The sequence below is a fragment of the Salvia splendens genome, chromosome 2, assembly GCF_004379255.2.
Source record: "Salvia splendens isolate huo1 chromosome 2, SspV2, whole genome shotgun sequence".
In the NCBI taxonomy this organism is placed as follows: Eukaryota; Viridiplantae; Streptophyta; class Magnoliopsida; order Lamiales; family Lamiaceae; genus Salvia; species Salvia splendens.
The window spans coordinates 38,454,700-38,478,350 of NC_056033.1; the positions used below are offsets into that span (position 1 = coordinate 38,454,700).

At 39.7% G+C, this 23,651-nt stretch overlaps 3 protein-coding genes across 6 annotated transcripts; 2 read left to right on the forward strand and 1 right to left on the reverse strand.

The window, feature by feature from the left end:
- The first annotated feature begins 345 nt into the window (after positions 1-345).
- Positions 346-5,830, forward strand: LOC121792666 (receptor-like serine/threonine-protein kinase ALE2). 2 transcript variants are annotated; one of them, XM_042190699.1, is made up of 9 exons: positions 346-813; positions 1,018-1,098; positions 1,366-1,470; positions 1,546-1,653; positions 2,544-2,912; positions 2,999-3,265; positions 3,726-4,115; positions 4,242-4,482; positions 4,840-5,830. In XM_042190699.1, exons 1-9 carry the CDS (start codon positions 765-767, stop codon positions 5,564-5,566), a joined length of 2,337 nt encoding a protein of 778 aa, XP_042046633.1. In that variant the 5' UTR covers positions 346-764; the 3' UTR covers positions 5,567-5,830. The 2 variants fall into 2 exon arrangements, with proteins under 2 accessions (XP_042046633.1, XP_042046635.1); XM_042190701.1 differs by having other exon boundaries at positions 1,552-1,653.
- Positions 5,831-5,951: 121 nt separating this feature from the next.
- Positions 5,952-8,081, reverse strand: LOC121792671 (FT-interacting protein 3-like). The gene has a single exon (XM_042190706.1). The coding sequence runs from the start codon at positions 8,062-8,064 to the stop codon at positions 6,226-6,228; it is 1,839 nt and encodes a 612-aa protein (XP_042046640.1). The 5' UTR covers positions 8,065-8,081; the 3' UTR covers positions 5,952-6,225.
- A 6,000-nt stretch (positions 8,082-14,081) lies between these two features.
- On the forward strand, positions 14,082-18,874 carry LOC121792676 (WD repeat-containing protein 25-like). Of its 3 annotated transcripts, none has more exons than XM_042190712.1 (6): positions 14,082-14,210; positions 15,447-15,828; positions 15,987-16,139; positions 16,841-17,325; positions 17,717-18,144; positions 18,316-18,874. In XM_042190712.1, the coding sequence occupies exons 2-5, from the start codon at positions 15,531-15,533 to the stop codon at positions 18,119-18,121; spliced, it is 1,341 nt and encodes a 446-aa protein (XP_042046646.1). In that variant the 5' UTR covers positions 14,082-14,210; positions 15,447-15,530; the 3' UTR covers positions 18,122-18,144; positions 18,316-18,874. The 3 variants fall into 3 exon arrangements, with proteins under 3 accessions (XP_042046646.1, XP_042046645.1, XP_042046647.1); XM_042190711.1 differs by having other exon boundaries at positions 14,083-14,194; XM_042190713.1 differs by having other exon boundaries at positions 14,083-14,194; positions 16,011-16,139.
- The last annotated feature ends 4,777 nt before the right edge of the window (positions 18,875-23,651 follow it).

The following is a 23,651-nucleotide window of genomic DNA, read 5'->3' on the forward strand; positions in this document are numbered from 1 at the left end:
ATTTATGCTCAATGACCCATGTCATAAATAACAACGTTTGAATTTCAATAATTTACACATTAATAAATTACTACTATAATGTGAGTAATTAATTAATTCAAAATGGTGTTGCATTTGTGTAGAGAAAATAAATAAAAATAATGAAAGAAGCAGAGATTGAGCAGACTTAATTAGTAAAAATAATCATCCTTAATCTTAAAACAACGAAAAGACAAATCACCCCAAAAAATCGGTTTTTCTTTGCTTTGGCAAAGGCCGTATCATTGGTCCGTGATCCCCACGCGCTCCAATTGTTTACTTTTTGGTAAATCTTGTAACAGCAGGACAGAGTGCTGGTGGCTCCACCGTCATTAAATCCTCTCTACCACCCGCACCCTCACTCTTCCTCTCTCACACACACCAAAGTTCTCTCCTTTTACTCACTTTTCTTTCCTCCTGCTTTCCGAACATCCATTTCTTCTACTGTTCTCTACATTTTCCTCACTATTTCCCCCCATTGCAGAAGCTCCAGCTTTAGATCTCCGCCGCACCTCATGGATCTATGAATTGGCCGCCGGAATTACCCGCATTGCCGCTTTTCAGCTAGGGTTTAGCATAATTGTGTTTTTTGTTGGTTTGGTGCGGGAAAATCGTTATGCAAACTCCACGCAGCCGGCGCCAAGTGAGTAAGAGTATTTGTCGGCGGGAAGAGCTTCAGCGAGTGTTCGGCGGCGGCTTGGTTGTTTGAGATAAAATGCACCTGAATTGCGTTTTGGAGAGAGAAGATGCTCCTCTTTCTGCTTCCTCTGTTCACTTTGCTTCCTACTTATTTCGGTAAATTTGGTACCTTTGTTGCTTAATTTGTTTTTAACATTACCTAGCTTACATGCTTTGCTAAGCGCCAAAATGTGTGTGAATATATTTTATTGCATTTTTGTTCATCAATGGGGGAAGTCTGTGGATGATTTCCTTGCCTCATATTATGTGGTGATGCATCAGAATTTTTGTTGATAGAGAAACTTTTCTTTCCTTGTCCAGGTACTCCTTTAGAATTCATCTACCTATCTCCATTACAGCAACCCCTGCCATCATCTGCAAGGAAGAGTTCTAGTGATCATGGTAATAACAACTTGTTAGAAGCTAATTCAATTTTTTTTCTTCGAATTTCTCCATATAACATGGCGCCTCTTTTATAATAAGTTTTGCCATTTAATTCAACTATAAAATATTGTTCCGAAATTTATAAATAGACATGCTAGTTGCATATGCATATGAACCATCTAAGTTTTCTTTTCCTTTTTCAAATTTCTTCCATGTCATATGTAGTAACCTTTCCAAACATATTGAATTTGATAGATGTAAAAATGATGTTTTTACTTGTCGCAGTGAGCTTAGAATCAATGAGTTCAACACTTAGTTCAATTCTTAGAGCCCGAAGGCACCATTTTAAGAATCCACCAGCAGCACCTGCTCCATCTCCGGTATCTCAAGGTATTGAGATGTTTATCTGTTAATATTTAATGAGAAAATAATTTGATTTTCCTTACTGATGCCACTTTATCTTAGGTCCAGTTGCTAGTAGGCCTACTACTGGTAGGACCAAGGGTAGGCATCAGCACCATCGGCATAAAGTCAGAGGTCCTGCAGTTTCTCCATCTCCTTCTGCTACTTCAGGTGGATCTTCTTATTGGCAATCCCTTTCTTTCTCACCCTGTCTCTTACATTACAGACATGATTGTTTAATGAAGAGAAATAGTGAAGTGCAATATGTATTCTAGGAAACAAACTTGGCATACTAACTTTGGCTGAACAATTTTCATGCAAATACTTACTGACAAATTAGACCTATTAAATGATGTTCTTCTGCAATGAAATTTTAGTTTACATAGAGAACGATGACTTCATAGTCCTTATTGCAATAAACCTACAATAGCATAATTTAGCCTACATGCTTGAGGATATTCTTTTGCTTCCTTGCATTGTTGTTCCATACTAATCATTTTTCTTTATTGCATGTTTCATGAGTGTAATGCGACGAGAAGCATATTGTTAGTTATTCAACCGAAAATTTACTACATTTTGGGAGATCATACAAGCTTTTTTATTCTATGCGACCAGCTTTTACGATAAGTTGTCTGGGAAAATAATTCATCTACTTGAATTCATACTTAGTCCAGGATGAAATTACACATGCTTATGTAAAGCATCTAGATTTAAGAGCTTCGATCTAAGGCTGCATACTTTAGCAACAGTTTTACTTGTCTTGATACTGATGGTACACTTCCCACAACTATTGCGACCCTGTTTTCATGTGTTCTTCCTTTACTTAAATTGGGATCTAAAGGCATTGCCTGCTAAGTGTCAACTTGACTCTTTTAAGTCTTCATATATTTATAGATATTTATGATTGTGAGTTTATTTTAAGTAGGGTTAGTGCCAATGCAGTAATCAAGTTATGTAGACTTGTCTTGAATAACGTGTAGTATTAATTTTGCTTGTCACCTTATTACTTGTGTTAGACTATTAGTAATCCTGGGAGGCATTTTGATGGATAAATGTGGCAGGTTGTGGTCAGACTTGCGCAGAGCCACTTACTTCAGCTCCAATTGGTTCACCCTGTATGTGTGTATTTCCTATGAAAGTCAGACTTCTGCTAGGGGTACCACTTTATGCTATCTTTCCGGAGGTCAATGAGATAGCGAAAGAGTTTGCAGCTGGCACCTATCTTTTACAAAGTCAAGTAGCAATAATTGGTGCTAGTGCTGATAATCAAAATCAGGACAAGACAGTGGTTGATATTAATCTAGTTCCTTTGGGGGAGAAGTTTGACAATACAACTGCCATCCTGACTTATCAAAGAATTTTTCACAAGAAAGTACCTCTGAATATGACACTTTTTGGTGACTATGATGTAATATACATTGCTTATCCAGGTGATGAAGAATCTTTACATTAATTAAGTTCATGTTATTACCATTTACCAGTTTTGTGTTCTAAATGTTATTTACACTTCATGCAGGACTCCCTTCTTCTCCCCCTTCTGGCATTATTTTTGGTGAAGGTCCAACTGGAAGTATTGGGGACAATCAATACCCTTTTACTGCAAATTTTGGTGGCAAACGTCAGAAAATGAAACCTCGGATAATCATTGTCATTTCTTTATCAGCTTTTGTGCTCTTGGTGGTTTGTTGTGCTGCAGTTGCTGTCCTACTGAAGTGCAGGAACACTCGCAGACCATCCAATGCTGTCGGTCCAGCTTTCACATCATCAATGAACAAAAGATCTGGTATGTTCTCAAGTTGTCATGCTTTATATGTGGTTTCATATATACAAATTGTCTAGATTTATTTTGCCTGTTTTCTATGTCATATGGAGTGAGCTCCTAATCTTTTAAAACATAAAAGAGTATGTTTGACTGCTTGACCATGTACTGACAAATATAGATCGTAGATCTTCTGGTCTTCTACTCATGCTTATGGTTATGGAGTTATTTCAATTATGTATTCAACTGCATTTTTTTGTACGGGAGAAATTGATCTTGTTTTGTTTGTTTAGATTTCAAGTATGTATTGAACTGCATTTTTTAGTTGCTTCTGTTTGGAAATTTTCTGTTTTAATACTCTGCTAGGTTCTACAGTTAGATCTCATCTAAGTAACGATCGAAGGTTAAAGGCATATGCCAAAGTGTGCAAGTGGTTACTTTGTTCTTCTGTAAACTTTGCTTATTTTCAAATTTTATGGTATAGGAATGGGGTCTATGCTGTCAAGTAGTCCATCCAGCTCAACCTCAGCTTCTCTGGTGTCTGCCATGCCTGCTTCAGTTCTTTCTGTTAAAACGTTTTTGCTGGCAGAGCTTGAGAATGCCACAGACAAATTCAGCCTAAAGAAGGTGCTTGGCGAAGGAGGATTTGGGCGTGTATATCATGGGCTTTTGCAGGATGGAACTGAAGTTGCTGTTAAATTACTAACAAGGGGCAATCAGAATGGTGACCGTGAATTTATTGCTGAAATCGAGATGCTTAGTCGGTTGCATCACCGTAACTTGGTGAAATTAATTGGCATATGTATTGAACAGCGCACACGCTGCTTGGTGTACGAGTTAATTCGCAATGGCAGTGTTGAATCCCACTTACATGGTATACCTTAAATCATTTTCTTCAACTTTAGAAGTATATCCCATGTCTTTTAGCCTCTTGATTTCAGTGACACATGAAAATTTGCTTGACAAGTCATTGACTGAAATTTGGCTGTTGATATTTTAGGTCCAGACAGGAGCTTGGGGCCTCTTGATTGGGATGCACGTCTGAAAATTGCGCTGGGTGCTGCAAGAGGATTAGCTTACCTTCACGAAGATTCTAATCCACGGGTTATTCATAGAGACTTTAAAGCTAGTAATGTTTTACTAGAGGATGACTATACTCCCAAGGTTTCTGATTTTGGTTTGGCACGGGAAGCCACGGAGGGAAGCCAGCATATATCTACCCGGGTCATGGGAACTTTCGGGTATGTTATTTCTAGAAGAAAAATCTTTTATGATACTTTTATGTTATTCATTAATATGAGACTCGTTAACATAAAATCATGCTGGATAGTTTTGAACTTGTTTGACACATTCTAATGTATAAATATGAAATCCCATCACTTCTCTCCTTCACCCCCCCCCCCTTCTTTCATCACAAAAAGTTGAAATAATGAAAGAGATCCTTGGTTTGTTGCATATTGTTTCTTTTTACGCTTTTCGCTCTCTTATTTTTTTTCAGTTTCTCTCTCTCCCTCTCTGATGTATTTGTATAATGTAAATTTAATCATACTGTGGCCCATCTGATTTCATATGCCTAATACGTATTTTGACTCCACCAGATATGTTGCTCCTGAATATGCAATGACTGGCCATCTGCTTGTCAAAAGTGATGTCTATAGTTATGGGGTGGTGCTACTGGAGCTTCTCTCCGGTAGAACACCAGTTGATATGTCACAGCCTCCTGGACAAGAAAACCTTGTAACTTGGGCACGACCCCTACTGACAAATCGAGAAGGTTTGGAGCAGCTAGTTGATCCATCTTTGGCTGGGAGCTATGATTTTGATGACATGGCAAAGGTTGCTGCTATTGCTTCCATGTGTGTTCACCCAGAGGTGACTCACAGGCCATTCATGGGAGAAGTAGTTCAGGCACTCAAGCTCATCTACAACGATACGGATGAGACGTGTGCTGATGCTTTTAGTTTGAAGGAATCGTCAGCCCGTGATTCAGATTTCAAAGCTGACTTTGCCCCATCAGATAGCAGCTGGTGGAATGGAGGGGGCCTCACTCCCCGATTGACATGTGGGCAAGCTTCTTCTTTCATAACTATGGAATACAGTTCTGGTCCGCTTGATGATCTGGAAAACAGACCGTTTTCAGCTTCAGGGTTGGTTGAGGGTGGGATGTCCTTGCCATTGAGACATGGAAATAGATCGGGCCCCTTGAGGACGGTAAGGAGTAACCGAGCATTTTACAGATTACAGGGAAGCATGAGTGAACATGGAGGAGTCCTCAACAGAAGTGCTTGGAATAACGGGAGCTCTGGCCATGACGCTTCGTTTTAGGGTGTGTTTGAAGATGTACAGTATCGAAGGATCGATCATTGGTTGAAGATGAGTGGTTTTTCAGTGTAGCATTAGGGTGTTGAAAATGGCTGAATTTGGTTGTGGAAGAATGGAAGAGATTCAATGGCTTCTAATTTTGTTAAATCTTGCAATTTGTTAACGCATACGGGCGAGCGGTAATGTGGACTCTCATTGTTTGTACATTCAAATGAATTAACTTTTCAGTTTTGAATGGCTTAATCCAATTGTCCATTTCTTTATGAATTCCAAGTAGCCTAAAGAATGTAGAAAGTGGTCAAAAAAGTTCATATTTTTTGTTTTTTTGATTCATATAATCTCTATTATATGCAACACTTTAAAACGAACTTAGGCACGGGCATCTCGATTTCCGATGAATGTTTTAAAAATGCCATCCAAAAGTTGATTTCACCATTATACATATATAGGAATAAGATCCCAAATATTCAACTTTACATCACCAACAAAACATAAGGCAACCAGAAAGAGAAAAAAGCAAAAGAAATAAGAAAGTCATTCCCCAACTAATCCACAAGTCTACAAAGCAAAAAAGTAAGTACGGAGTATAAAAGAAAGCATCATAACACAACTTAGCAGCAAAGATCATGATCATTCATCCTCATGCCTTAGTAGTTTCCACACTACAACATGCCATCCGCATTCGAAGGCAGCCTCTTGAAGAAGCTGATGGCGCACGACGGATGCCGGCTCCTAAACCTGGGCGGGCGAAGGTAATATCCTCCGCCCAGCGCCACCACCCACCTAATTGGCACCAAGTAGAACCCGAACGCCACCACCAAACACACCACCACAAACAAGAACGTCGCCCTCGGGTCCCTCCAGCTCAGCAATGCCTGAAACCTCTCCCCCTGCGTCGCCAAGTCCCCCACCGCAGTCTGAATCCTCGCCGCCACGCTCCTCAGTCGATCGTGCCTCATCCGCACCAACTCCGGACTCCGGCTCGTCGGGAACGAGTCGAACTCCTCGTCCAGCTCATCCAGATGCACGCTCTCTGCGTATGACACCCTAGCATCCATGTAGGGTGGATGTCGTGGCCTCAACCTGTACCGCCACATCCCCACCCCCGCCATCGTCAACAGCACGCATGGCATTACGATCTCCGGGACCATCACCGCCACCATAAACATCATCACAAACACAGCAGAGACCACCGGCCTCCGCCAGCTCCTCGACATCTCCATTGTCCTCCCCACCGCCACGACCCATCCCACCACCTTGGTGAGCCTGAGGAAGTTCGCCTTGCTCTTCCTCATGCTCCACACATTGGAGTCGTGGTCGAGCATGTACTCGACCACCTCCCTCCCCAGGGCAGGCTCAGCCCGCCCCAGCCTCGCCGCGACCACACTCATCGCCTGGTGGCGAAGGCTTTCCAGCTGCGCCATCGACAGCGGCACCACATAGTGCATCCTCGGAAGGAGCGGCGTGGCGTACATGTGAAGCATGTTCAACACATTCGCGCACGTGAACCTCACAGACAAATGCAACTCCCCCATTTTCTTCACCCCGGACGGGTGAAGCATCAGGAGAGGGTACGCGTGGGCGTACACCCGATCCGTCTCTAGTGTAGAGAGACGGATCCGCACCTTCCCGATCCTCGTGTCTCTGGAGCCAGCCCCCGTGACACGAGAGTTATCAAACAGACCGATCGAGATTACCGTACAAGGATCAAACACCTCCCACGTGTACTGCTCGTTCCACCTCGGACTCAAACTATCCACCACGGTTCGAGTCCTCACCCATTTCTGCCCATATTTAGCAACACAATAAGCATCCGCAATCCCTCCCTTCCCTTCCTTAACCTTCATTGGAACAAGATTCGACGCCCCCAAAATCCCAACCTCAAGAACCCCAATGCTAGGTTTCCACAGCTGCTTCGCCGTGGTGCGGACGTCGCTGCTGTACACGGTTGCCTCATCGAGCACGTGGTATCCGCCCTCCAGCGACGCACGTAAATGCACCCGACACCCGAACCCCACGGCCTTCCCCTCGCACGTGTCGAGGTTGTACCACCTCGACACAGCGCCTTTCTCGTCGAGCCGCCTCTCGACGTTGGAAACCGGGAGAGCCATCCTCCCAACAACCTCGTCGCGGCTCAGACCCAAATGATCCTCAATCGAGATCAACAAGTAGTCCTCAAAAGGCTCAGCCACAACAAACATCAAATCCTCATCCCAATAAGGATTAGAAAAGCTCCTACCCGAACCAAGAGATGCAATTCTCGTCTTCAAAACCTGATTCCCCACTTGAACTTTAACAAACAGCTCCGGATACCTCATCTTGTCTCCCAACACCACATCTTGAGCTTCAATCACACCAATCCTCAAATACCACAGCTTTGGAGACAAATAAACCTTGGATTTAATCGAATTCAAACCATCGAAATGGACATTAGCCGCCTTGGAATGCCACGCCTCTGAAAAGGCTTCATCAGCTTGAGTTCCGAACCAAATTGAAACCATAATGTTAAAGTATCCGTAGAATCGATATATTATTTCTGAATGAATTTACATTATACACGTAGCGTCAATATATAGGGCTAAGGACTCATCTATATGGTAAACCTAATTAACATAATTACATTGATTCCAAATCTCCTATACTTGGTAAAGATTGATTCTCGTATATTTTTTCCCTGATTCGGTGCAATCTTCTCCAACACTCCCCCTCAAGTTAAGCGACGGGGTTACCGATGCTCAACTTGCACAATACTTCCCGAAATAGTTTCGAGTTCACTGCCTTTGTAAGGATGTCCGCCAACTGATCTTCGGACTTGACAAATGGCATCTCCACTATCTTTGCTTCAATGTTCTCCTTTATGAAGTGTCTGTCAACTTCAACATGTTTGGTTCGATCATGCTGAACCGGGTTCTCAGAAATGCTGATGGCTGCCTTGTTATCGCAAAACAATTTGCAGGTCTTCGATGAGTCCAGGCCCAATTCTTTCATAATCCTCCTTAGCCATAGTAGTTCGGTCAATCCACTTTTGATTCCGCGAAACTCTGCCTCCGCGCTAGAGAGTGCTACCACCTTCTGTTTCTTACTTCTCCATGTCACAAGATTACCTCCAATAAAGGTGAAGTATCATGCGGTTGACTTCCTATCATTCGGATTTCCTGCCCAATCCGCATCAGTAAACCCATGTATCTCCAAGTTCCCGTGTTTTTCAAACAGAAGTCCATGATCTGCCGTCCCCTTTAAGTATCGGACGATTCTTAATGCTGCATCCCAGTGCTCTTCTTGTGGTGCATGCATAAACTGACTTACAACTCCCACAGCATAAGCAATATCTGGCCTAGTGTGTGATAGATAAATCAATTTTCCAACCAACCTCTGATATCTCCCCCTGTCGGCAAGTCTTGCGTTTTCCTTCATTTGTAACCCATGATTTTGGACCATTGGAGTGTCCGCGGGTTTACAGTCCACCATTCCCACTTCTGCCAATAGGTCGAGGACGTACTTTCTCTGATTTATGAAGATCCCCTTCTTCGATCTTAGCACTTCTATCCCCAGGAAGTATTTAAGGAGTCCTAGATCCTTCATCTCGAATTCATTGAACAAGTTCTTCCTTAGCTCGATCATTTCTTCTGTATCATCTCCAGTGATAATCATGTCATCTACATATATGATTAGACACGTAATTTTACCTCATTTCTTCTTAATGAACAATGTGTGATCGGAATTACTCTGCTTATATCCATACTTCTTCATCACCTCCGTGAATCTCCCGAACCATGCCCTTGGAGACTGCTTGAGCCCGTATAATGTCTTTTTCAGTTGGCACACCTATCCATCTTGGAACTCACTAGCAAAGCCTGGTGGGGGTTCCATGAAGACTGGTTTTGGTAACTCCCCGTGCAAGAAGGCATTAGTCACGTCGAACTGGTGAAGTGACCAATCCTTGTTGACGGCGATTGAGAACAAGACCCTCACAGTATTAATTTTCGCCACAGGTGAAAATGTTTCATCATAATCGATTCCATAGGTTTGAGTGTACCCTTTAGCCACAAGTCTGGCCTTGTACCTCTCCACCGTGCCATCTGGTCTATGTTTTATAGTGAACACCCATCTGCACCCGACTGTCCGTACTCCTTCAGGCAACTTGCCTTTCACCCATGTATTGTTCCTTATTAGTGCCCTCATTTCAGTAAGCATAGCATCCCTCCAATGTTTATGTTTCATTGCTTCCTCTGCCGATTGTGGAATTTCCTCTTCCTCATACAGTGCGGCTTCGAAAGCTCGTGCCATTTTAGCCAAATTCCCTTGCACAAAATTTGCTACTCCATAACGGCTCTTCTTCCCAATCTTCTCAGGGGAATATCTCTTTGGTGGTATTCCTCTTGTAGTCCGATGAGGGAGAACATACCCTCCAGTATCACTGTCAATCGTATTATCTTCTTCGGGGAAATCTGGACTCAAGGGGTTAGGAGAAACTGTATTCTCACTAGGATCGGGTTCAGGAATTACCTCGGATATCATCGAAGGAGGATCCGGGGACGGCGGATGAGATGACTCTTGTGGTGAGACTTGCTCGGTGGCAATAACAACTGGTTCTGTTGGATCCTCAATCGAAGAGTTTGGAAGTGGTACAACCCAACTTAGATAGTCTGGTGAACTACCTGGATCACTCTCCCCCTGACTACTAAGGTGGGTGTGGTAAAAGAATTCGGTTTCTAGGAAGTTACAGTTCATGGTAGTAATGACCTTTTTGGTGAGAGGGTCAAAACATCGGTATCCCTTCTGGTTTATCCCATACCCGACAAAGGCACATTTTGTTGCACAAGGTGATAGTTTGGTTCTCTCGTGTTTCGGGATATGGACATAAACGGTGCACCCAAAGACTTTAGGTGAAAGGTTCAGGTGTTGGGGAATTTTGGTCATTTTGGAGAGGGTATCGAGCGGGGTTTTTTTGTTGAGGATTTTGGTAGGGAGACGGTTCATGAGATAGACAGAGGTGGCTATAGCTTCAGGCCAGAAATGTTTGGGTACCTTGGATTCGATCATGAGAGCCCGGGTGATTTCAAGGATAACTATGTTCTTTCTCTCGGCTACCCCATTTTGTTCGGGTGTGTAGGCACAGGATGTTTGATGGATCATTCCCTTATCCTTACAAAATTGGGCCATAGAATTGTTAACAAACTCCCTCCCATTCCACAACTTCAGATTTATGTTTCAAAAAGTATATCCAAGTCATTCTAGTGCAATCATCCACGAATAGCACAAAATATCGAAAACTGCCCCCACCAACAATTGGTGCAGGGCCCCACACATCAGCATGTATTAAGGAAAAAATAGAATTCATACGGGTGTTGGTAAGCTTAAAAGACTGTCTATGGCTCTTGGCCAAAACACATGTTTCACATGAAAAATCGGTAGGAATAGAAATGTTTGGAAAAAGAAGTTTAAAGTAACCAGGAGAGGGGTGCCCTAGTCTTCGGTGCCACAGCCAAATTTCTTGTTTCGTGGTTCCGTGAGACAACATCGCATTGCCATGTTGAGCTATCTCATCCACGTAGTAAAGTCCTTGTTTCTCAGTGCCACGCCCAAGAATCCTCCTCGTCTGAATATCCTGTAATATACAGAAAGTGGGGTGCATCAGAAGTGTACAATTCAAGTCTCTAGTCACATGACTTATGGACATCAATCTCTGAGATAGCGTAGGAACATGTAGACAATTTGACAAACATAGAGTAGGAGATATATTGATAGTTCCCGACCCAACAACAGTAATCAACTCCCCATTTGCAGTTCTAATAATGTATCAGCAATTTCACCATAGCTACTAAAATCATTTCTATCCGGGGTCATAGTATCTGTGGCTCCACAGTAAAAAAATCCAACCCTTATTGCTCGTTCTATCATTATTATAAACATGAAATGCAGCGGAAATAGTTTCTAACGGTGCAAAGGGGTTGTTTGACACAAAACTGCAAATATTTGGGCTTTTTCGAGAATTTTCCATATTCTGGGGCCGTGTTTGATAACCCATAGGATCTGGGGGTCTAAATGAAATATCATGGGGTCCAATTTGTAATAAACATTTCTTCTTGGGGTCAAAAGTAGAGTAGGGAAAAATACAAGGGTTTGGTTTTAAACCAAACCCTTTACCTTCATAGACGGCGCCGCTCGTCTTCCTCAGCTCCTCCGCCCTCTCGGCGAAATGGCCGACTCTACGAACGCCGTCGCCGCCGGTCGAAGCTCCAGCCGACGATTTCCCTTGGCCAGTCGCTGTTTCCCTATTTCCGGCACCAATTCGAGCGGGATGCCCCTTCTCATCTACGCTGACCGCGAGCTTTGCTTGAGCTCTCTCATTCTGTTTCTCCTCCCACCACTTCGGATATCCGATTAGAAGGAAGCATTCCCCCCGGGAGTGTCTCGGTTTCCCGCAATGAGAACAGATTAGCCGGGATTTGTCTGGCCTGCTTCCCGGTCGGTGAGTGGTCGTGGTAGGTCGTGGTGGTCCGCGCGAGTTGGGGCGTTGGCTCTGGGCAGCGAGGCCGTGCCCAATTCCTCCTCCTGTCGACGAATCGGCTGCTCTGCCGTCGTAGTCTCCGGTGGGTAGGGGGGGTGTGTTGATACTCCTCCGGGCAGCCTCCCTCTTTACCCAACCGTAGGCCTCTCGGCCTCCTATCTTGACTTTCGTCAATCTGGACCAGATCGGGTAGTCCTTTCCGTTCAGTTTGAACGCGACAGTAACGTTCTTGTTGTTCCTTAACTTTGTTGGTGTTTCCAGATCCGTTTTTGTATCCTTCTCGGTGTCTGACATAGTTTCTGATGTAGGGTTCGATTTCTTTGGTTGATTTGGCTATGAGGTCGAGAATTTGGTATATTGTGGCTATGATGATATTGTTCTGAGCCAAGATCATTCTTGCTCTGATGCCATGTTAAAGTATCGATAGAATCGATATATTATTTCTGAATGAATTTACATTATACACATAGCGTCAATATATAGGGCTAAGGACTCATCTATATGGTAAACCTAATTAACATAATTACATTGATTCCAAATCTCCTATACTTGGTAAAGATTGATTCTCGTATATCTTTTCCCTGATTTGGTGCAATCTTCTCCAACACATAACCTCACCGGATCTCACTTTCTCCCCTTTCTTATCCTCCATCCTATACCACTGCGGCGCCAGCTCGCTATCCGGTGGGACCCGCTTCGGAACCTCGGAAAGATCGAACCAAACACGCCCCAAAAACTCATCTTTCTGGTTTCCCTCCTTCACGAAGACCTCCGCCGCCGACGACTGTACGCAGTCTCTGGAGAAGGCGAACACCTGATTCCACTCCGGATTGGTAGAGTAAGAGACCCTCTTCGTGATCCCTTTGTAGTTCCCGAGCTTCACCTCCGCCACCGCTTCTCCGGCGGTGTACGCCGCCGCCAGCTCCCTCGCCTTCACCACTCTCACGTAGAGATACTGCATTTGCTCCACCAGATCATAGGCGGAGGTCGTTCTCCCCAGATGAGGCCTTGTCTCGTGTCTCGCCGAGACGAGCTACGCGACGAGACGGACGCGAGATAGAGACGAGATGGGCGCTGCAATGCGTCACGCGGGGGTCTCGTCTCTCCGAGACGAGACGCGAGCCCGGCGCGAGACGCGTTGTGGATGGTCTTAGATTGCAAACACCAAGGATATTTTTTGGGGAAGTAAGACAAAACTATATCTCCATCTTTATTTAAATTATTTTAATTAAAGTGTTAGATAAAAGAGTCATTAATGAAATGAAGGCTTCAGGATTTAGCGGTATGAGGCAATTAATCAATCAAAAGAGATTTAGTCATAAATAGAATCTTCATTAATATGTTCATTTATGTTCACAGTCAGTATACAGGTAATTTAAACATTTGAAAAATAAGGACTATGGAATGTAAGTTGGAAAAATATTCACAGATAATGTCAGGAATTAAATAAAATTTCCTTGTATATTTCAAAGGAATAATTGTTGTACCATTTAAAGACAGATTTTCCCTGGCCATTTTTTTGAACACTAACAAAGTTGAGTTAACGTTGTAATTTATTACTATCACTTTTACCTTTTTTATAATATAAATTACCTTTTAATTTAATTTTTCTAAATTAAATTAAAATGTAGTTCAAAAGATATTTATCTCAGTCACTTCATCAATTAAATGTAAAAATTTAACATTGCCTTATCTTATTAATAGTGTATAAGTATAATACTTATATGTTGCAACTAAACTATAGCATTAAAATACATAAAAACGAGTGAAGCACCAATCAATTGAGTTGTTGCAATTTTAAAACATAAAAATGAGAATTATTAATAATAAAAATAGTAACACAAAACATAAGCTCACATGATTTTACAACACCTCAATTAATTATACTTGTAGTAGTTTTATTCAATAAATAAGTTGCCCAACAATTAAATTAGTTTAGGGCCCATATATTAATTTAATCAAGGCCCAATTGGCCTATCTTGATTTTATTTTTTCGATTGATGCTTTTTGTGTTCTCTCGCTCCCTCTCTGCAACAAACTCTGCGCCTTGGAACAGTTCTCGGCGGCGAGAGTCGACCGGAGGACCAAACGCGGCCGCGTAAAGCTTCTCGAAATAGCAGGCATGCTCTGCTCCAGGTCTCTAGTTGTTTGATTTTCCTCGTGCTGGTGATTGTACGGAATTTATGTTTATGATGCTAGTGAGGATACAAATTAGAAGGAAAAAATTAATGAATAGAGAAACCAATTTAGGATAGAAGCATTAGAGACTTGACTCAGCTCCTCAGTATATTCATCGGGGTCAAAAGTTCTAGAAGGAGACAGCTTATTGTCATTGGAAACAGAAACTACTTGCTGCTCCAATTAGAGAATTTCTGTTCTAGTTCTTTTCCTGCTTATTATTCTGTGTTATTGCTTCTCCAGTATGCTAGTTTTGGAATGTGGCTATCATTGATCTGAATTACTGCTGGTGGAGTGGGGGATTTTATTATACATATTTGTTGATAATGTGTTATCAATACTTATCATTGCCACTACCTGAACATAAAATCAACCATTTGTAGTTTCAGGTATTCTCTGATGTAGAGTAATATTCCTGATTATTCTTTAGATATCATGGCAGAGAATGATAGTTTTTTATAAGATTAAATGACAGATGTTGGTTCTTGGTACTGATTCTGAACTTACATAGTGTATCCGTGATGGCGGTTTGTATTATTTTGGAACTTCAATGTGGTGAATTGCTTCGGGTGGATGGATTTAATGACTAAAAACTAGATAAGCAATTGCAAACAATATGGCTGAGGAATTTTGCTTTTATCATTTTCCCTTTCTTTCCTTATTCACTTTTGGAATGGTCAAGCAATTTATAGTGGAGAATCAGTGTAATGTCATTGTATTTTATATTTTCGGTCTTAACTTGTGCTGTGCTGTATCGTTCATACATGTATGTGCTTTGGCACTTTGCATGTAGTAAAATGTTATCTGGAAGTTTAATTCGCTCCTCAATCATATTTTCATACATATACTGCTTGCTAAAAATGATAAATACATACGAAAAATATGAAGTGTTGACACTATGGTTGAGCAGCCTGTGTGCAAAGTGAAAAAAACTTATGTACTTTAGCTTGTAAAAATTCATATTTAGAGCATCTAATTCCTCTACTGATAGCTTTCATTTTCTGATGAATTAAGTTATGTTTTATGTTTCTATTTGGTTATTGATGTATTTGCATAGTGTTTTTGTGGTAGAATGAGATTATACATAGTTTGTAGCCGACCATTTTTACTGCTGAAGTTTATAGCTTATAAATCCAAACTTTCTAGTCTTATTTTCCAGCCTTGCATATTAATCTGATCAATTTTTTCATTCAGATATTAAAGTACTTTATCTTGGAAAGGTTTGCCCTAGTCTCAAAATTAAACATATGCTCACATCAAACAAGAACCCACACTAAAATGGATCTTCTCAGTAAAGCATACGCAACTGCTTCCGATTCCGATGAGGATGGTGGCACTGGGAGGCAAGTTGGTGGTGGTGGATTACCAGAGCAATGGGGTCCACTGCCGCCTCCTCCAAAACGCCTCAGACCCGAAAAATTATCGACGAGTCAGATCCAGATGGCCACGTTTCCTCCTCCAAGTCACCATGCAGAAGCCCCGATTGCTGGAAGATATATATCCAAGCGGCAAAGAGCAGCCACCTTGGATCCTGTACCAACTACTGGGAACCGGAGTTACGTAGCACCTTCACCAGGCAATTCCCGTCCTCATTGAACTTGATTAATCTCGGAGTAAATTGAATGTTTATAACGACTTCAAAATATCCTTGTATTTTATAAAAGTCAGAGCATTATTGGACTGAAAGAACATGTTAAGCTTTTCGTGATTGACTTTAAAGCTTAAATCGTGCAGTGAAGGGAAGCATTTCTGTTACAGATGTACCACATGCTATTTTGACAACACTGCAGCGTCGCACGAAGGCCAGCCAAAATCTAGTGTCTCTTTCTGCTGCTCTGGATGGGCACACGAGCTCTGTCAACACGGTGCAGTGGTCCAAAACTCATTGTAATTTTCATTATTGTCTTTAACTATTACTTTCAAAGTTCAAACAAGCTTCATTGTTGAACAGTGCTTTTTCTTGATAATTATTCTTATGCAGAGAGTTGATATGTCTTACAAATCAAATCTAGAATCTATCTACCATACTATATACTCCCTCCGTCCCATAAAAATATGGGACGGAGGGAGTATATGCTCATATTTTTATGGGATGGAGGGAGTATTATGTTGCCATGGCTAATTTTATCGTTCACATATTTCTTCAGAGGGCATGCGTTATTTGATGAGACCCCGTTTTCTAGCATTATAGGTCCTATTCTGTTTTCATTCTGCGTTGACAATGATATTTCGACTATAAATGTGTTTTGTTTAGATATTTAACTTAAGATAGTTCTTCCGCAAGAAAGTCTCCAGGATGTAGTTTCCTGCCAATGGCGCATTTTCTTAACCAGACTGTAGTGAGTTATAAAGGGTATTTGTTTTATGCTAGAGAACCTTTAAGCCCACATTTGGTTGGCGTTTACAAGCTACTTTCTTTTTTATTGCGTATTGATTTCTAGTTGTGGTAGAGGTTTGCTTATACTTCATGACTCAATGCTTAACCAAGTCCAGTCTCTTATGATCTTATCTGGTTGACCTATTGAAAAGACTTGACTTGAGTTTTTAAGCTATGAATTTCTAATTTGCTTTAAGATGTTACTTTGCAGCTCATCTTCTTGCATCTGCCGGCATGGATCATACTGTGAACATATGGAATGTATGGAGTGGAGGTCAGAAACGAGCATGTATGTTTGACTATCATCATGCAGCCGTAAAAGATGTGAAATGGTCTCATATGGGATTATCTGTACTCTCTTGTGGTTATGATTGCACATCCAGATTGGTTGATGTTGAAAAGGGAATGGAGATTAAGGTTTTTAAGGAGGACCAAATAGTACAAGTTGTAAGATTTTCTCCAAAAAACTCTGATCTTTTTATTTCTGGGGGATCAAAAGGTCACCTCAAACTGTGGGATATTAGGACTGGGACAGTGGTCCATGAATATGTCCGCAGTCTTGGACCAATCCTTGACGTGGAATTTACCGTTGACGGCATGCAGTTAATGACCTCAAGTGATGTGTATAAAAGCAATATCAGTGAAAATTCAATTATAGTTTGGGATGTTTCACGGCAAGTTCCTTTATCCAATCAGGTAATATTTTGTTGTCCTGTGTTCATTGCTATAGGCCATACTCATAAAATGAGAATCCACTATCATATTGTATTATGCCATCAATATAACAACATCCAAGTTCAATATGCAAGTTCAAATTTTCCTGTGCATAATCGTGCAGATGAATTAATGAAAATTGAAAAAAGGATAGGGAGGAGAATTCATGCTTTACAGTATTTTGGCCAACTTGATGTGCATGCCTTTGAATGAATTTTCGGGCATTCTTATGACATCTCAAACTGAAGTACTTTTGTATCGCTTTGTTTAGCCTTCAACAGGCAAGAAATTCTTGTTATAAACCTAACAACAGCTAAATACTATGTTTATATTTCAAAATGTTGTTCTAGACAGCTGATTTATTGTTTCCCAGGTTTACGCAGAAGCTTACACATGCCCTTCTATAAGATGCCACCCATTTGAGCCATATTTTATTGCACAATCCCATGGAAACTACATAGCTATATTCTCTTCCAGACCACCATTTAAACTTGACAAGTACAAGAGATACGAAGGTCATGGTGTCTCTGGTTTCCCTATCAAGTGCAATTTCAGTTTGGATGGGAATTTGGTGGCCTCTGGATCCTCCGATGGCTGTATCTACTTTTATAACTCTAAAACATCCAAACTTCTAAGCAAGGTAAAGGCATACGAGCAGGCATGCATAGATGTTGCATTCCACCCTGTCTTGCCTAATGTAGTTGCTAGCTGTAGCTGGAAAGGCGAGATCTCCGTTCTCCACAAAGATAGCAATAACAAGTGGAACGTCTCACCATAAATTGCTTGAGCGTGCTGAATCAGGTCCCTCCTTGAGACTATTATTGAGTTTTCTAACTATCTTGGTTTATAGTTTGCTATATTATCTCAATCTGCATCTTGCTCATGTTGCGCAAGTGTTTTGTAGAAATATGTTGCTAGAAAGGGTCAACTGTTTGTTTCTCTTTGTATTTAAATTCCCTTTTCTGGAAACAGATTGGAAACTCAAGAATCTGAATCATGTACTTAGCTCTTATGGGAACTTCAGACAAACCAGAGACTTAAGACATTAAGCAAAAGCAAACGAGTAGACCCTCCATGGCCGGATCAGATTCTGCAAATGCTTGTCTGCAGTGCTGGGAAATATAGCATGTTTGGAACGCTGCATATCAGCTATCACTTGCTACACCCTGAAACCTCATAAGTTTCAGAAAACCTCGGAGAAGAAGAAGCAGAAGAACGAATGCAAGCATAACACAAGGAAGGCTGTTACTGATGTTTGAAACTGATGAAGGTATTTGATTTATTCTACCATTATTATAACGTTAAATCCATGTACTAGTTGTTATTATACACACAAAATAAAATGAATGACAGACTAATAACCTGACTACATATTTTAAGTGTGTACTCATTTATCTGTAAACATTCTTAAAGATTGTTCTAAACCTTGTCTAGCTTTAAACTCCTTTGCTTTGTGCGTGCGTGTAAAACATGTACAATGTGATGAGCAAGCTCACTAGGCATTGAAAATTGTCTGGTGATTATCTCTCAATCTTGTGTTTGAATTGTCCATAGTACTTATATGTTTCAATTCATTAATATTATTTCTTCTAGTGAGGTGACTGTTTCAGGGGAGGATTATTTATTAGACATGTAATGTTAGGGGTGCTTAATCGGTTCTCCGGTTCTCGGTTATCCGAAACCGGAACCGACCGGTTAATTGAGGAACCGGAACCGGAATATCCGATTTCGGTTCCGGTACCGGTTCCTAACCGGGAACCGGGTTAAATTTTAATTTAATTTTTAATTTATATTTTATAATTTAATATTAATATAAATTAATATACGATTACTATTATTCAAGTTTCTTAATCCTATTTTATAATTTAGGTATTGACTTATCGAATATTTTTAGGTGTTGGACTTGTGTAGGTATTTAATTATTTAAATTTTTAGTAATTGGATGATGAATATTGTTGCTTTGTTAGTTTTTACTATTTGACTTATGTTTATTCGTACTTTTAGATATTAAGTTCATGAATTTTTATATTTTTAGATGTTAGATTATTAATTTTTTTGGATGTAATTATTTAAATTTTTATTCGGGTAATATTTTGAATTAAAATTAGACGACAAACCGATTCTTCGGTTCCAAGCCGGAACCGGTTGGTTCTTAACCGATCGGTTCCAAACCAGAACCGGTTGGTTCCGGTTCCGGTTTCGTTTCTGGTTCTTGAATTTCAAAATTTTGTAACCGGTCAACCGGTCCGGTTCTAACTGGAATCGGGCGAACAAGCACTCCTCCGTAATGTATCATTGAAAAATTACTACTCGTGTTTGGAGAAATTATTATTACTATTATTATATTAATAATAGTAATAGTTTTATAGGATTAGGCTGAATCAGACCAAACATGATCTTAAATCTTACTAGTATTAATACTCCTCTGAGGCCTAAAAATCGGTATGAAGTTGGGCCTGATTGAGGTTTTGCGAGCACAACTGATGGGCATATAGTCTTCAAATAATAAATACTAGCTAGTAGTATTTATCAATTTCTAAGAGCCCATTATTCTATTATTTGTATCGACTTTTCTGTTTACATTTTTGACAAATCATGAGTATTTTTTAGAATAGGGGTATTTGCATATAATTTTAAAATTTTTTGTCTAAATTTTGATTTTGCATATCAGCTTTAAATCTGCTGGTGAATCTTATTAAATTAATAATTATTCTGATTTGCAATTGTTTGCTAATTCAGAGGGAAATTTTAAAACTAAGAATCAGAATTTGGCAAAACTACCCTCATGTTAACTCATTTTGGAAGGTTTATTTTTTCACTATTTGAGAAAAGATAGGGGCCAATGAGAGATCCAAAACCAATGGCGGATTACGCTAATACTATAGTGCAGTAGCTCAGCTCCAATTATTTAATTATTTAGGGTAGTAGTTTATTTTTGTTCTTCCTTCAACATTCATTGTTTATAATGATTGTTGGGTAATGAACACCCATTCTATCTGTGTCTTTCGATACATAAGACATCATTTTTCAATGTCTGATTCAACCAGTTTCATTTTGCTAGACTCTTCATTTGTAAGAGCATCTCCAATGGCGGCGAGCGGGCCGGCTAGCCGATTTCCGGCGCTCGTCGGTCTGCTCGCCGAACCATTGTTACCGGCGAGCGCCATTTCGGCGAAAAAATCGGCTAGCGCTGGCTGATTCGCGAGCATTCGCCGATGCGCTCGCCGCCAACAGGCTCAGGACCGGCGAGCGTGCGGCGAGCGAATTTAAATTTTTTTAATGTATTTTTTTATGTAAATATTTTTAAATTAATGTATTTTTTATTGTACTTTTTTTAATTTAAATAATATTATTGAATTTTCCCGTATCTGTGTCGTACATTTAATTCCGTATTTTGTGTGATTGCCAATTATTTGTTTTATATAATTAGGGGTGATGTGGCAAGGCTATTGTTGGGCTATTTGTTTGTCCTGATGATGTGGCATGAGGATTTTTAGTGCTGATAATGTGGCAGAAGGAGTTTGTGGCTGAGCTATTGCTGGACGATGCCACTGGAGATGCCCTAGACACAAAAGTGGAAGGGTCAAGCTCAAGTGAAAGCACGCGCGTGGTAATCAAATATGTCGATATTTTATCTTTAGTTAGTTCCAGATATGAGGTTCCTTCAATATTGACTTTGTAATAAGTGCAATAAATGGGAAACAATGAGAAATTTCGATTGGTAGAGTTAGGGATAGGAAAATGGACCGGTTGATGATGTGGGAGATCACATGAATTCATCTAAATTCATTCTACATTTGAACTACACCCATGCCTATACACTACATATTCATCATTTTTGGACCATTTTGGAGACGTGTGTATTAATAAAAACAAAAACATAGGACCAGTATTGGACCAATTCCACCTGTGCCGCCATGAACTTCCAAGATTCTATTCACTATACTTGTAGTAGGCTTTGAATTATCTATTAGATGGAAATGAACATGCAGCCTAGTCAACATATGAGAAGAATATGTTTTTATTTCATTTTAAAGTATGACAAAATTGTAATTTTACAAGGTAAATTTATATATCAAAATGGCATTGTTTGACCTGTCTTCTTAAAAAAATTCTAGATGGGGCATGCTGTTTTAGGCAATCCTAAGGGAAATTTAGACCATCTTGGCCGTCTGGGGGAGCGGCCGACCCCTTCCCTCCTAAATGCCCGAAACAAGCGCAAAATCACACACCAACAAACCGACCCCCGACCCCTTCCCTCCTAAATGCCCGAAACAAGCGCTAAATCACACACCAACAAACCGACCCCGACCCCTTCCCTCCTAAATGATCCGTCATGTTATTCCTATCCAAGAAATGAGACTTGAATAGTTTAACTAAGTTTTTAAATGTGTAACTAACAATACTACTATAACCGTGTCATCACTAGTCTATCACCATCACCATAAAACTATTTAAGAAAAGGATACCATAAACACAAGTATCTATTATTGTGTTTTTATATGTAAGAACGTTCAATTAACATTATACATTTTCTTATTGGGAATCAGTTGCCATCAATTTGAAAGTCTTATAGTAGTAACAAATATTAATTGGAATCATTACATAGGTCTATTTTGAACCTATCTGTATTCCCAATACTCAATTGTTGATATATTGATAGTGTACACATTGGACTTAATAAAACACGGAATTGGTCTTTAAAAGTTTCTTGACATAGAAATTGATCGTAAATAGAAAAAAAATTTAATAATAATAATGGAGTTCATATTTGAAAACACACCAAGTTGTATATCTACTCGTTACAAATATTTTTGTGAGGGACCAATTTATGAAGCTGTAATTTGGTCCATCATACTGTGACAAAAAAAAATACTAATAAAATAAATTTTTGGTCCTTCACATCTAGTCTCTTTTATTTATTTGGGTATCTTACTATTCCAAAACTACATACTATAACATACACCTGCCTTTGTTGCATCTACTAAAAAAATGCCAGCATTAAAAATTCATCAAGTTTTGATTAATTCCAATTTTTTAAACCTATATGCATATTCCATATATATATATTTATATTAATATTTATATATTGTGTGGATGTCTTTGTGAAACTTGGTGGGATGCTCATAGCCAAATTTTTTACGAGCAATATAACAACATTTCAGAATAGAATCGATAACAAAGAATACCAAAATCAACAAGTTGTAATTAAGCTAACAAGTTGTGGTTTGGGGTTTAGTGTGGTGTAAACGTGTTTAAATTTTTGGGTCATTTTTAAGTAATGATATTATGGACCATCTTATGATTCAACTCAGATGTGACACACTTGATTTTAACACTTTTGGTCCCTCGCTCAACTATATGTTGACATTTTTTTACATAACATTTTTAAAATATTGGCTATTTTAAATGTAGTTGTCATATCAAATTGAACTTATCAAGAGTTGGATTTGCACACTGTTTGACCTAATTTAATGATATGTACGTATTGGTGTGTTAATTATCACTATATTTTTAAGAGTTATAATCATGATATAATTATTATTACTAAATATTTTTACGAGTATCATATCTTCTATGTTCAATTACAAATTTACAATTAAGACCACATGAACTTAAAATTGACGAGCAACATAATAACAATACATATCAATAAATAGATTAACAAAACAACAAAAATCAAAACCAACAATGTCAGGTCGGCGTATGCTATAATATACCTAAACAACACAATATTAGTGGTCGAAGAAAGCTAATCATTAATAGCAAGAATAAGAAGCTTATGAATATGAACAAAAACTAAATCAAAGAATTTAAATGTTCCATTAAGGAGTTTAATAAGTAGGAAATTCCTTCCAATGGGTTGGTCCTTCATGATTGAATGTTTATGGTCATTGAATGTAATTAATAAGTTTGGATATTGTAATATCCGAAAAAAAAAAAATATAGAATTTTATTCTTTTAAGTAAGGTTTGAATTTTTGTGAATATCTTGTTTAAGATATGGTTGGTAAATCTTATTTGTTTATTTTATTTTTTTTGGATATGTTTTTACCTAAGCATTTGTTAGTTGGGATAATTAATTAATCAATGAATTAAACATTCTAATTAACTAATTGTTTTCTCTCCCTCTCCCTCTCTTTTTCGAAAACCCCTCCCCCTCTCCCACTAATTTCTCAACCTCTCCCCACTCCTCACAACCGATCCAAAATAGAAAAAAAACTATCTACTCTCTCTCAACCTTTCCCTCTCACCGTCGCTCATTTCTCTCTCTCTCGAAGTTGTTCTCTCACCGGTAAGGCTTCTCTC

Excerpts from the sequence above, each read along its gene's own strand:
- LOC121792671 (XM_042190706.1), bottom strand. The coding sequence starts at position 8,064 with ATGGTTTCAATTTGGTTCGGAACTCAAGCTGATGAAGCCTTTTCAGAG.
- LOC121792676 (XM_042190712.1), top strand. The coding sequence starts at position 15,531 with ATGGATCTTCTCAGTAAAGCATACGCAACTGCTTCCGATTCCGATGAG. Across the intron at positions 15,829-15,986 it reads TTACGTAGCACCTTCACCAG|TGAAGGGAAGCATTTCTGTT; the intron begins GCAATTCCCGTC and ends TAAATCGTGCAG. Across the intron at positions 16,140-16,840 it reads GCAGTGGTCCAAAACTCATT|CTCATCTTCTTGCATCTGCC; the intron begins GTAATTTTCATT and ends GTTACTTTGCAG.
- LOC121792666 (XM_042190699.1), top strand. The coding sequence starts at position 765 with ATGCTCCTCTTTCTGCTTCCTCTGTTCACTTTGCTTCCTACTTATTTC. Across the intron at positions 1,099-1,365 it reads GAAGAGTTCTAGTGATCATG|TGAGCTTAGAATCAATGAGT; the intron begins GTAATAACAACT and ends TACTTGTCGCAG. Across the intron at positions 3,266-3,725 it reads ATCAATGAACAAAAGATCTG|GAATGGGGTCTATGCTGTCA; the intron begins GTATGTTCTCAA and ends TTTATGGTATAG.